The sequence below is a fragment of the Periplaneta americana genome, chromosome 5 (genome assembly GCF_040183065.1).
Source record: "Periplaneta americana isolate PAMFEO1 chromosome 5, P.americana_PAMFEO1_priV1, whole genome shotgun sequence".
NCBI lineage: Eukaryota > Metazoa > Arthropoda > Insecta > Blattodea > Blattidae > Periplaneta > Periplaneta americana.
Genome location: NC_091121.1, coordinates 157,207,797 through 157,221,823, shown reverse-complemented (window position 1 = coordinate 157,221,823; position 14,027 = coordinate 157,207,797). Strand labels below are relative to the sequence as shown.

General features: G+C 35.4%; 1 protein-coding gene across 1 annotated transcript; it reads left to right on the top strand.

Moving 5' to 3' along the window:
• The first annotated feature begins 250 nt into the window (after window positions 1-250).
• LOC138700244 (COX assembly mitochondrial protein homolog) lies at window positions 251-7,751 on the top strand. Its single transcript, XM_069826726.1, has 3 exons — window positions 251-393; window positions 4,639-4,743; window positions 7,456-7,751. The coding sequence occupies exons 1-3, from the start codon at window positions 330-332 to the stop codon at window positions 7,653-7,655; spliced, it is 369 nt and encodes a 122-aa protein (XP_069682827.1). The 5' UTR covers window positions 251-329; the 3' UTR covers window positions 7,656-7,751.
• Window positions 7,752-14,027: the final 6,276 nt, after the last annotated feature.

Genomic DNA, 14,027 nt, shown 5'->3' with positions numbered 1-14,027 from the left:
GTTTTACTTTTGTCGCTAGAGGATGCTGAAAATGTCATTAAACCCCTATCTAAGTAATGATAAAGTTATAATATATTGTCATTGAAAAGCAGTTCATAGTCATAAGAGTTAGCGATAAGTTCGCTATATTGGCGACACTGATGGGTTCTGGACCAGAGAGAATAAAACATTTGCTCTCTGTTATGGGCAACGAGCTCCTCTTGTTCCTGGTAACCTCTGTGTGTGATTTCTGTTGACATTGGCGCAAGAGGAGTACTCCTCTTGTGTTAGGCTGACGGGGATACAGTTTATGTGTTGGCAACACTGCAACCTGATAAAATAAAAAGAATATGGAGTCAGTAGGAGATCCGTCTGTCTTATCTAAGAAACTTGGCGGGGGACCACATGGATTAGGTGAAGTTAAATAATGTAAAAAAAAATCATTTGCGTTTTCTATAGCACACGACACCGAAACTTCTAACTTGGATTTTTCAAAGTTCTATGGTTCAGGAATATGTGAAAGGTTAGTTTGGTTTTCGATGCCTCACATGTACGAATCTGTGACAGGTTAGGTTAGTTTAAGCTTTTGGTATGACTTACATATACTAAGTGAAGTGAGATATATGTTTCGCGTTCATTTTGAAGTGTTCTACCTCTTTATTTCACGTATTAAATAATCACTTTTAGGTTACCTACACAGATTAATTCTTTTCAATTTTTAGCTATTTTCTAATATGTCTTAAAGTCAACTGACGTCCTATATAAATTCTTCACATTCAAAATTACCATTCCTTTCAAAATTATATCATTTTTTCACCCTTTTCGTCAAAAAGCCTTCAATGTCGTGTGCTGTAGAAACCCTCCCCCCCCCCCTATTTTTTTTCTTCGAATTTTACTTGTTTGAAATGCTTCTGGCGCTGAATAAACAATACAAGACTGGACGATTTAAGCCCAATTTTATTGTCGAAGAATAATATTATTTGTTTGTAACTATGCATTATTTCACTGTTACCATCTCGCCTTATGCTAGTGTTTTGTTAACTAGGTAGGCCTATTATTATTAATTTAATTTAGTGCCCAGACACCTTGCATAAGATCATTCTCATAATACTTCCCAGTACAATTACTATCCAACAGACTTACTTGAAGTTTATCATAGCACTACACTTTTAACATGGTCCCAGTACACGATACCAAATTGCAATCTTTGCACAGAACACATGTGAGGGAAGAATGGAGAGTCGGTGAAGATGCTCTGCTGGGATAAACTTCAGTTCACGGCATTCTCCCTTCTCCTCTACCTCCAAAATTCCTACATTTGTGCACATAAAATAAATTGTGGCCTGTTGCTATGCGGAATGCTGCTACCGATTCTTTCCTTGTTTGATTGGGAATTGTATCTTTTTCTGTAATCAGCCATAGTTCCTGATGCGCCCTTTTTAAACCCCATTATCTACCTATCTATAACATTTATTAGCAAGTCATTGTCTTGTTTTGATTCGTGTGATTTGTAACCATGTAGGCCTATATGGGTCATTTCATGGTAACTCATGTTACATGTAGACAAATTTGTGAACTTATTTATATACTAAAACAAGAGATGAAGCTTTTTACGAAAGTTTTTTGGCTTATTCATTGTATTTAGGCACATTCTTCGTGGCAGTGGCCAGTAATTGGGAATGAAATAGTTGTTTAACTCATGTTACACAAAATAGATATTCTAAGTGAAGGCAATAATAGGTATTTCTTCAAATCTTTGTTTTTTGTTTTTTAAAGAATTGTAGCTAAGGGCGCAAATAGCCATAATTCCTGATGCGCCCTTTTTAAACCCCATTATCTACCTATCTTTAACATTTATTAGCAAGTCATTGTCTTGTTTTGATTTGTGTGATTTGTAACCATGTAGGCCTATATGGGTCATTTCATGGTAACTCACGTTACTTGTAGACAAATTTGTGAACTTATTTATATACTAAAACAAGCTTTTTACGAAAGTTTTTTGGCTTATTCATTGCATTTAGGCACATTCTTCATGGCAGTAGCCAGTAATCGGGAATGAAATAGTTGTTAACTCATGTTACATAGATATTCTAAGTGAAGTCAATAATATTTCTTCAAATCTCTCTGAAAGTAAAAGCCTTACATGTTTCCAGTTTTATCATTATTACTGTTTAATATATTTACAACATTTTCTTGAACCATGGATAATAAAAAAAGAAATAAAAGAAAATAATTTTATTAGAAAGTGCTAGTAACTCGTGTTATATAACTCGCATCACATTCTGTCTGTAAGTGTAAATTTGTGACCGTTGTGTTTTGTTATACAGCTGATTCATAAATCTTAGTGGAAAATATAGAAAAATAAACTTTTTTAACAACTGTCTTTTATAATATTGCCATCCAAGGTGATTTTCTTACTTTATCACATGGTATATTATGCCCCTGTCATTTTAAATTTTCAATGCACACACACTGACAAATGAACATTTTATTTCAAAAGAACATTAAATTCAAAGATGTTACATATAAAATATAAACCCATTTATACTTCTCTGATATCTAGCTTCTTATCAATTTTGTAAAACATTCTGTCCCCTTTCATTTCAACAACTGAGATAACTTGCATAAAATCTGGTTGTTTCATATAAGATCTGTCTTCTTCATTTATTTTAAAAAATAATCCACAACTCTTGAGACACATTATTTTAACTTCATCTTCATAAACAGAACTTTGCAACATATCTGAAACTTCGATGGTGGAAAACACAATTTACATTTCTAAAACCTCATGAAATGGGCTAACAGGTTACAAACTCAATTTTAGAAATGGATAATTTCTAAAAAAAAAAAACAAAAAAAAAACGGAATAACTTTTCACATAGCACAGTTAAACCTAGATCTATGTACTTCTCTACCAAAAAGCGTATAGGCAAAGCATACTAAATGCCTGAACAAACAAAACCTAACCTGTCACTAATCCTCGACCTTATTAAAATTCGCTTTTTATCTACTGCCTCTACCTATCTGCCAAAATACGTACATGAAAGGCATACCAAAAGCCTGTACAAAACAAATCTAGCCTGTCACTGATCCTTGACCTTATGAAAACTTCACTGATTCTTTACAATAATTACACTGAGGAACACACCTCGAAACTAGTCATTTTTTATAATATTAACACAGTAAAGAAGTTATTAATCAGTGATTATACAAGTGTTAAAAGAGTATACCAAACAATGAAGTACGAAAACTTGCTTATTTCATAACTCTACAATTTACACACACATTTATCAGACAATAAGGCCGTGTCTCAACAGAAAAATATGGTAGCTCTTCATTATTCAACAATTGTTCTTTTTATTACTTGGTCACCATTTCTTAACAATAAATAAATGCTCTCAAACCGACATTAACTTTTAAAATGCGATTCTTGTACTTTACTTGTGCTGTCATGATGGGTAACATAATTACCTAGTATTATAATTCTGCAAAAGTTCAGCAATTTTAAATACTATCTTGAGGACTCTATCAGGCTTTAAACGTTGAAGTATATAAACAACTTTAAGTAAAAAGTTGTTTTCTTTAATTTTCGCAGTTGTGAATCAGTTAATCATTAGTCTGATCATGTTCATTATTGAATCTGTTTGAATACTTCTCATTCAACTGTTGCGGGTATAGAAAAACCAATGGGGAATGATTCACAAATGTCAAATGCCTGTGCCACTTCCTACTGTGGCAAAACTATGTGATCGATTTGGCGTCTCTGATTGTTCAGCTGCAGCGATTACATTGGCTATGTTGCAAGACATAGGTATCATCATAAATACAATACGAATTCTGTTATTGACAGGAATAAAGTTCGAAGGTCTCTGGAAAGGAATGTTCCAATTTACAAAGTGATTTTACAGTTGAATGCGAAAGGATTGGTAGAAAAGACAAAACACTGTGCTAAGGAAAACTGAGAATGCATTTAATCGAAGAGGAGTAAGAGAGGAGTATATTCCTACTTAAAAGAGCTAGGATCCGAATATTTGGAACATATTACATCAGAATCAAGTTAGGGACAGATTTTTGCAAAGTCTGTAATTTATTTTCTGAAGTCACGCATCGGTTCAGATAGTCTCTTAGGAATTGTTTGTAATGCTAAGGTAGTTACACGCTGTGCAAAAAAAAAAAAAAAAAACTCTGGAAGTGTAGGGAATGCATTAGAATATTGTGAATTGTTGCCATTTGTGATATTTTCTTCAACTGAAGGAGATTTACTACAAATAGAAAAGACGAAGGTCCATCAGAAGTACCGTTGTTTCTGAGAAATGTCCATCAGATCTGGCAGTACAAAGTCTAGGGAAAATTTCACATGCTCGATTGCTTAACTGCTAGTCTTATTTTATGCCTCTACATTGGCACTGAGACTCATCGCACAATTTAATAATTATTGTAACTTGCACTGTTCAGGTCTTTATGTCTGTATGATTTAAGGTTAATATCAAAACAATTCTTCATATACTTACGGAGCAAAGAATGAATTTAGTATAATCTAATATTCACAGTACCTGGATGGCGGACTGAAAGCAGTTATATCAATTTGGTGAACTGAATTCATAACTAAATTTTACTGCTCAGTAGGCAGAAAATGAGATGAACCTATAATGTTTACAGGTGATCCACTGGACAGGTCACTGCGAAATGTAGAGATTGAAGTCCTTATTCCTAAGAAAATGAGAGAAAAAGCTAGAGATGAAAAATGTTTTGACGAAGTGAAAGGTGAGTTTCATGAGTGGTGGTGGTGATTATTATTACTACTACTACTGCTGCTGCTGCCGCCACCACGACCACCACTGCCATCACCACTGCAACCCCCAATGCCGCCACAGTGACCACCACTGCGACCCCCTACCGCCACTGTGACCAACACCACCACCACCACCATGACCACCACCACCACCACCATCACCACCACCACTGCAACCACCACCATCGCCACCACCACTACCACCCATTTTAGCAAATTATGATATTTAAAAGTGTTTATGCTATTCCTTTTTAACTTCTAACTTACCAGTATACAGTTATCTTCTTGGAATAAAATTACATGCCAGTTTGTGAAGTCTGTGTAGAACTCACTCTGTAGCCATGCCAATAATATAATCTTGAATGAAATTAACAGTAGACACAGGAAGTCACTGGATAGGATATGAAATTGTGCTGGTTAAAACAATGTTTTTAAGAACTGCATAACACTTCACGCATTCAGAGATGATACAGTAGTTGCCAGAAATCACTTTTCTGTGTTTTGTATTTGAGGGCGGTTGGAAAGCTGAAATATAAGTTTGCTTATATTAATTTGGTGACAGTATATGTTTAGGGAGCTATTTAGACCTATGACATTAGTCATTTTTATGTAAAATATTTTGCAATCACATTTCCTACTTCTACATATAATGAAACTTTTATTTTAAGAGATATTTGTGGATATGATCACAGGAAGAAAATTCGTGACTGTTAATACATATTTAAATTTGGTAATAATATATTCTTATCCATTTATGTAATATGTAAGTACAGTGAAACTGCTAATTCGGACTTCATTAATTTGGAATTCCTGATAATTGGGAATTATCTCTCATATGACTCTTGGAGATTAATATTCAACATATTGAAGGTAGAAGTGAAAGCAAAGAGTGAAAAATTTGTTTATGAATTCAAATTATCCAACATAAGATTCATTTATATACATTAATTGAATTTGTGGATTGTAATTTGAAGTATCAGAAATGTTCTCTTGTCATAAAAGAAATGTGTTCTGGTGTGCATAAAGAACAACACTGTTAACAGATACAGACAACACTTACCTCTTCCTTCAAATTACAATCTGAAATTTCCAAACCTATTACTTTCCGTACAGTAATTGATTTGGACTAAAGAAGTTAATGTTTTGTGTTCCATCTGTTTGTAAAAGCTAGTTACAGTATGTTCTTCCCATGCAGTAATTGTCTTGGACTGAAGAACTTCAAACTTATTCTATTTAAAATAATGTTTTGTGTTTCATATGTTTGTAAAATAGAATGATTAGTAATTAAACAAATATACAAGTGCTATTCGTAAAGTAACTTCTGTTTTCATATAGAGTATACAGTAATCGGCATTGTGATGTCATCTTTGCTGTTGTGTGATTCAGTTTGGTTTGATTAGTGGTACAGAGAGGATCGTGTGGCTGTTACTTGCAGTGCTATGGGTGTTCAAAATATGTGCTCGAATTGGGAATCCCTCCAGCTGTCAGATATGAACTCGGTAATATGATTTTTTGTGACAAAAACTGTAAAGTAGCTAAAATCCATCACGTTGCACTCTGGAGTGGTTTTTTTCCATGACAACGCCTGCATACTGTGTCCGAACTGCAAAATTTCAACTGGAAAGTGTTTGGTTATCCTCCATACAGCCCTGATTTGATGCCTAGTGATAGCAGTCATGTATATGAAGAAGTGGTTTGCATTGCAGTGCTTTGACAATGATGAAGAGTTGCAGTCCAATGTCGTAGGTTGGCTTCAGTCACAAGTTGGAGATTTTTATATTACGGTACTCAAAATCTCGTTAAATGCTATAAGTGCCTCAATTTAGTCAGAAACTATGTTGAAAAATAAATAAAAATTTGCAGTTTCAAACTGTTGTAAACAAATCCTATAAACACATTGCCATTTTTTGTTACAATAAAATGGAAGTTACTTTATGAGTAGCCCTCTGACAATGCTGGTACCTATCATATTTTAAATTGTCGAAATAATCTTGTTCCAGTAAATTCTCTATATTCGGCCTTTGATTAATTCAGACTGAATTTTCCCCCAGTTAGTCGAAATTAGAGACGTTTTTCTCTATTGTAGAAAGTAAAAGAGCATTTTGAATTTATAAAGCAGTCCTCACTGGCAGACATAAAAGTTTTATCCAAGAATATCTCAGGATGATTTTCGTTGCAACAGCAGAGAATGAAATATCTCATTGTCACTACAACTGAAGACCTAACATTCTAAATGTGCTAAGTGCAAATTTTTTCAAATTTCATTTTATTCAATCTAAGGGAGACAATGTAATACTAAATTGTTTTTGTCGTAGTTCAACTGTAAGTGTCTCATTTGTGCCCCAAAAGATGGTGCTGTGGATAACTCAACATGAATTTTGCAGTGTTTTTCATCATTATCTCAGAAAGTTGTTTTTGGCACTTAGCACATTTTAGAATATTAGGTCCTTAATTGCATTAATTTAATTTAATATTTATAGTGCATATTTTAGAAAAATATTCTGCTTATTTCCATACATCTCTAGTAGCATCTATTGATAAGATTAAATCTTATAAAATAATGTCATTTTTCAAAATGTGCAAAAAAAATTTGAAGAAGATGATCTGTCAATATGAAGTTGTGCGATTTTACATTTTATTATTGTGTTGAATACAGTAATACTAACATATAGTTTCTTCTTCAGCCTTCAATGAATGCTGCAAGGAATCCAGTCTCTTCATGGTTGTTACATGTCGAAAGGAAAACAGTGCCCTCAAGGAATGCTTAAATCGTTGGTATCAAAATGAAGAATTCAAGAATAGTTGTAAAGAAGAATACTTAAGTGAACGCAGTGAATTTCGAAGAACTGGCATTCCTCAGAAACACCGAGATAAAATTAAGTAACAGAATGCTTGTAGTAAATAGACACACATACTTTCATATTGCAAGTCGTGTTATTATAGTATATTTTGAAAAAATAAATGTGCAGTTTATAATTCATATTTGATTCCTGTGAATTTTAAATATTGCTGAGTTTGATGGGATTTTAAGGGTGATAGAAATCACTTAAACAAAGGATATGGGTAACCGAGACTATTCCTGAGGAGTGGAGAACAGGGATGATAGTTCCAATACATAAAAAGGGTGATAATATGATATGTGAGAACTATAGGGCAATAACTTTACTGTGTACAGTTTATAAAATTTTGACTAACATCCTATATAAAAATGTTACCATATATGGAAGGAATAGTAGGGGACTATCAGTGCAGATTCAGACTGGGAAGATCGACGGTGGACCAGCTATTCATAATGAGACAAGAGACAGAAAAATGCTGGGAACAGAACATCGATTTACACTGCCTCTTTTTAGATTTTGAATCTGCATATGATAATCTAATACTTAGGACAATATGGGGACACATGCATCAACTCGGTTTTCCAAGGAAACTGATAAATGTATGCAGAATTGTGTCATCTGAACCAAAGGCAACAGTGAAATTAGGAAAGATCACAACTGAACATTTTAAATTGGAGAAAGGAACCAGGCAAGGAGATGGGCTGGCACCTCTCTTGTTTAATATAGCCCTACACATTGCAATAATAAAATCAGAAGTCCAAATTAATGGAACTATTTTTAATAAGACACAACAGATTTTAGGCTATGCGGATGATGTCATCATCACCGGAAGAAGGATACAAGACGTTGAAGAAGCCTTGATAGCATTGGATAAGGAAACTCAGAAGCTGGGATTTAAAATAAATACAAAGAAATCTAAATTTATGTCAGTCACCAAAAGACAAAATGATCAAGTGAAGGAAGTTAAAATGGGAACATACAAGTTTGAAAAAGTAAAAGAATTTACATATCTCGGATCAATATTGACAGCAAATAATGACCTAAGGAATGAGGTACAAAGAAGAATAAATCTGGCTAACAGGGCATATTATTCACTTTTACCAATTGTTAAAAATAAAATAATATCTAGAGAAATCAAAATCAAGATTTACAAAACCCTAATAAGACCCATTATAACATATGGTACAGTAACATGGGTTCTGAATAAAAATACATGCAAACAACTAGCAGTATTTGAGAGGAAAATCTTAAGAAGGATATTCGGAGCAATTGAAACAGTGGATGGATGGAGAGCCAGATATAATAATGAGATATACGAACTGTACAAGGAATCGGATTTGGAGGCGCACATAAGATGTCAAAGACTGAGATGGTTGGGACACGTCACAAGGATGGAAACAACAAGGAAAGTGAAGATTGTCTTCAATAACAACCCAGATGGAACCAGATTAAGAGGAAGACCAAGAACAAGATGGTGGAACTGTGTATGAGTGGATGTGAATAGATTAGGAATAAGGAATTGGAGGGAGTTGGCGATGGATAGAGAAGGATGGAAGAGAGCCATAGAGGAGGTTAAGGCCCACCTGGGCTGTAATACCAAATAAGAAGAAGAGGAAGAAGAAATCACTTAATATTGCTTTTGTTAGAGGGAAGGTAGAGGGCAGACCTGTGTTGTAGGTCTTACAACATGTAAAGGAACCCTGTCTCCCTGTCTGTGAATGGAAAGGCTTTAGGCAAAATTTGCGAACTTCGACGAATTTCACAGTAGGTCTCATCTTAACAAAGAACACTACAGTTTCGTATCTTCTGGAGTTTAAAATATGATTTATAAGTATGAAAAACGAATAAACGAAACCTGTATAACCTGAAATAAAATTAATGTGGAAAGTGTAGGAATTTTGTGAGATGATATCTGGCAAGATGAGGCCTAGGATTCGCCATAGATTACGTGACATTTTCCTTATGCTTGGGGAAACCCTCGGAAGAACCCAACCAGGTAATCAGCCCAAGTGAGAATTGAACCCGCACCCGAGTGCAACTCCAGATCGACAGGCAAGCACCTTAGCTGAACTGACTGAGCTATGCTGGTGGCTTGCCCTCTATGGTATACATCACTGACTGGTAACATAATTCACTAATCAGACGTTTTAAAACGTAAAATTAAAATAATGAACTGTGCACACTATAAACAAAACTCACAAATGTGTGATGCCTTCCCTGGTATTCCCATAAAGAAAGAAAAAAATAGTTCACACATATTTACAAGTCATGGTGAAATAATTGCAGCTGAAGTATTTAGTTTCATGTTTAGTTTATGTAATCTATACTAATAAATCTGTAACTGAAATTTTTCTGATAATTTTCACTTTTCCAAAAATAATTGGTGTTAACATAATTATATAATTAATCATCCTGAGACCGAAAATCGCTTTTTTGAAATTTTTGTTTGTATGTATGTCTGTCTGTCTGTGTCTCTATGGATGTTTGTTACCTTTTCACGCAATAATGGCTCAACGGATTTTGATGAAAATTAGAATATAAATTAAGTTCGTTGTAACTTAGATTTTAGGCTATATGGCATTCAAAATACTTTATTTAAAAGGGGGTTATAAGGGGGCCTTAAATAAATCGAAATATCTTGCTTATTATTGATTTTTGTGAAAAATGTTACATAACAAAAGTTTCTTTAAAAATGATTTCCGATAAGTTTTATTCTATGCAAAATTTTGATAGGACTGATATTTAAGGCTATACAAGAGTTTTAAAATAACAATACAATACATTTTCACTGCCGCCTCAGATTATAGCGTCATTGTTCCTGCAATAACTCCTATGTGCAAAATATAAAATTTTTAAGTAGGAAGAAAACACACATTTATTCATTCTATGGCAGTGGTACATAGGAGATCATGAATTCTTACATTTTCGAGAGAAAGAAATATAATTACATATAGGAGATTTTATTATTTGCTATATCACTATTTAAGTTATTTAATAGAGCAAAAATCTGAAAATTGATAAATATGTCACATAAGAGTTATTAAAGGAACGATGATGATGGCTATAATGAAATCAAAACAAATGACTCCTTCTATTTAAGGCGGCCTTTATGTTTATCAATATTAATTTACAGAGAATGTTTGTGTGTTTGTATGAAATAATCTTAGAAGCTAATTAAAATAATAATAATAATAATAATAATAATAATAACAATGTGCAGGATGATACACTCTTTTAGCTTTCGCTGCTGCAGAACTTGGTCGATCCGTATTGATACTGTTACTGTGTCGTCAATCCAGATGTTATTCTCTATCAAGATGTCCCTTATCAGTCTGGCTATTGGGTTTGTCCTTCCTATTAGGTTCTCTAATTTGGCTGTGAGTTTTGTTCTATTGATTGTGTCGAATGCTTTTGTGTAGTCCACAAACACCGTGTATAGTTTCCTTTTCGGGTGGTGGAGTGCTTTTTTTTTATTTTATTTTATTTTTTTTTTTTTTTGGAGGCATTCCATGGCTTGGATTGTGGAGCAGTTCTTTCTAAAGCCAAATTGCTCTACTGGTATAAGATGGTCCACTAGTGTTTCCACGACAAGTTTTGTCAGTATTTTCAGGATTGTGCACTCCAGAGTGATGCCTCTGTATGCATGAGGGTCACTAGTGTTGCCTTTCCCCTTATACAGCGTTTTGATCTTCAATGTTCTCCAACGCTCTGGAATACTCCCTCTCAACAAGCATTCATTGAAGAGGTCTGTCCAGGCTTTTATGAGCATTGGGGCTGCGTTCTTTAGATGCTCGTTAAAGATATTGTCCGGACCGCTGGCCTTTTTGTCTTTTGAGCCTATGACCAATCTCAAGACTTCATCCTATGTGAATGACTCGAGGGAAAAGTCTTCTCCTTTCTTTGCTGTTTCCTTGTGTGGCCTGATGTCTTTTGATTGCAGAATTTCAGTGAAGTGTTGGACCCATGTGTCCCTGGGGATATCCCTTGGAAACATTGGTTTTCTTTGCTTCAGGACTCTGAATGGGTCGTTTTTTTACTCCTCTATAATCTCTCTGGCGTTTTCTTCACAGTACTCCCTCTTGGATTCTCTTATGAGTGTTTTGTATTTTCTTCTTTCATTTGCGTATTCTTTAAGAGTCTCTTCTGATCGCGAGGTTAAGGCGCTGTGGAGCTTGTGGAGGGCTGACTCTAGCCTGGTAGCAGATCCTGTTGAACCAGGGTTTTGCCTTCCTTTCATTGGGCTTCGTGGTTCTTGTGGCATTTGTAATAATGTGTTCCAACTTGTTTATCGGTCTGTGGATGCGTCCGTTTTGTATCTATTCTGCTTCTTTGATTCGGGTGTGGGACTGTTCTGTCCTCTGCGTATCTAATTTCCTTGAGATCTTTGGGTTCCAGGGGCAGGTCGGGCTTTCCTTCTGAAGTGTAAATGTCGTTGCAACAGGCATGTGTTTTCTTGCTGCTATTTTGAGCACCTCTTGTGTCACTTTTCTGACGCTCTTCATGTTCTTCAGCACAAGGTCAATTGTGCTGCTCCCACTATGGCACACGTAGGTTTTCTCGGGAGCTTTATTTATTAAGGTTAATCTTTCTTCTTCGAGAAATTGTAGGACAGTTTCAGCTTTACGGTTGTGTACATCAATCCTACAGTTCATATCTCCTGCGATTATCACAAGCTCATGCTGCTGCACTTTCGCTAGTCCGCCACTTATGATGTCTATGATCTCTTCTTTGTAGTACACGCCTATGACGGTGCACAGCTTGGTTCTATTTATCAGCATTTCATTCAATTTTAAATGGAGCTAATTCTGGTTTTATGAGGCAAGTGATGCCACTCACCAGTCTGCCTCTTTGACCTAGAGTGGAAAGCATGTTAATCATGTAGAAGCCTTTGGCATTCCATTCCTTTCTCAGAAATGTTTCGGTGAGTACTACCACGTCAAACTTTGCGAGGTTATCTTCTGGTATCATGTCCAAAGCGTTTATTAAGCCTTCCGTGTTCCATGTAGCCGTCTTTAAGATGTTGCTCGTGATATTATAATCGTATACTTTGTCTACCCTGTCTCCGAAAGATATATTGTCTTACGATGACTCCTCTTGGCCAGAATTCCGGTTGTTCCATCAGGTCTTTTAGTTCAAATGGGATGCCCACTCTGAAGGCTTTGTTTGTTCCTTTTACATTTAGTTCTTCGCATTCTATCGTTCGACTTATTCCATTTACTTCTAGATATTTGGTCAGGCCATCTTTCTCGACAGATTGGTGTAGGCATCCCCATACAGCCATGCTGTTTTATCTGCAGCTGTTATGGGTATATTTCCTTGATCCCTAGTGCCAGTGATTCGGATGTTTTCCCTGGGTTTCTTCTTCTTCACCACCTCTTCCATATTAGTTGTTTTGTTAATATATCCTCTACAATGTTGTTCTTAACTTCCATTTTCTCTCTTATTACATTATTCCTTATTGAAATTCTTGCTGATCTTCTTCAGTAACTCATTTTCAATGCCAAAAGCTTTTTTTTTTTTATATTTTTTAATTGCCAAGTTTCTGCACCATACAAAGTAGTGCTTGTAACAATTGATTTATAAATTTTATGTTTAGTTTCTTTTGTGATTTTTTTTATCTCATAATATCTGATTAAGAGTTGATATTGCATATTTTCTTTTCTTTAGACATTTAATTTCTATGTCATTTCTTCCATCATCAGTGACTGTAGCACCTAAATATTTATATTTGTTACTGCACTTAATAACGCCTTGTTTTCAGTTATAAAATTTTGTTTCTCTCCTCCTATAAGCATATAGTTACTGTAGATTTTTCAAAATTAAACTTTAGTCCAGACTTCTCATATTCTTCAGTGAGTTTCCTGGTCATGTAGTCTACGAGGCCTGTCTAAAAAGTATCCGACCTTTAGCCGGAAAAAATATTTCAAATATCTGACGGGGTTGGAACCCTAATCCCCTTCAAAGTAGGCCCCTTGTGCTTGCACACACTTAGCCCACCGATCCTTCCACTGCTGGAAATACCTCTGGAAGTCTTCTTTTGGAATAGTGTTCAGCTCCGTCGTTGCTTTCCGCATTATCTCTTCTCTGCTCTCAAAACGGGATCCTTTCAGTAGTGTCTTCAATTTTGGAAACAACCAGAAGTCGCAAGGAGCCAGGTCTGGAGAGTAGGGAGGTTGGCGAACGGTTGTAATTCCATGTTTGGCCAAGAAAGTGTGGATCAATTGGGATGAATGTGCGGGGGCGTTGTCGTGATGCAAGTGCCAGTTGTTCGCCGTCCACATGTCTGGTCTTTTGCGCCAAACTGCATCATGGAGTCGCCGGAGAACATCGTGATAGTACTCCTTTGTCACCGTTTGTCCTTCCAGTGTGTATTCGTGATGCAAAATTCCACGGACATCAAAGAAAACAGTCAGCAT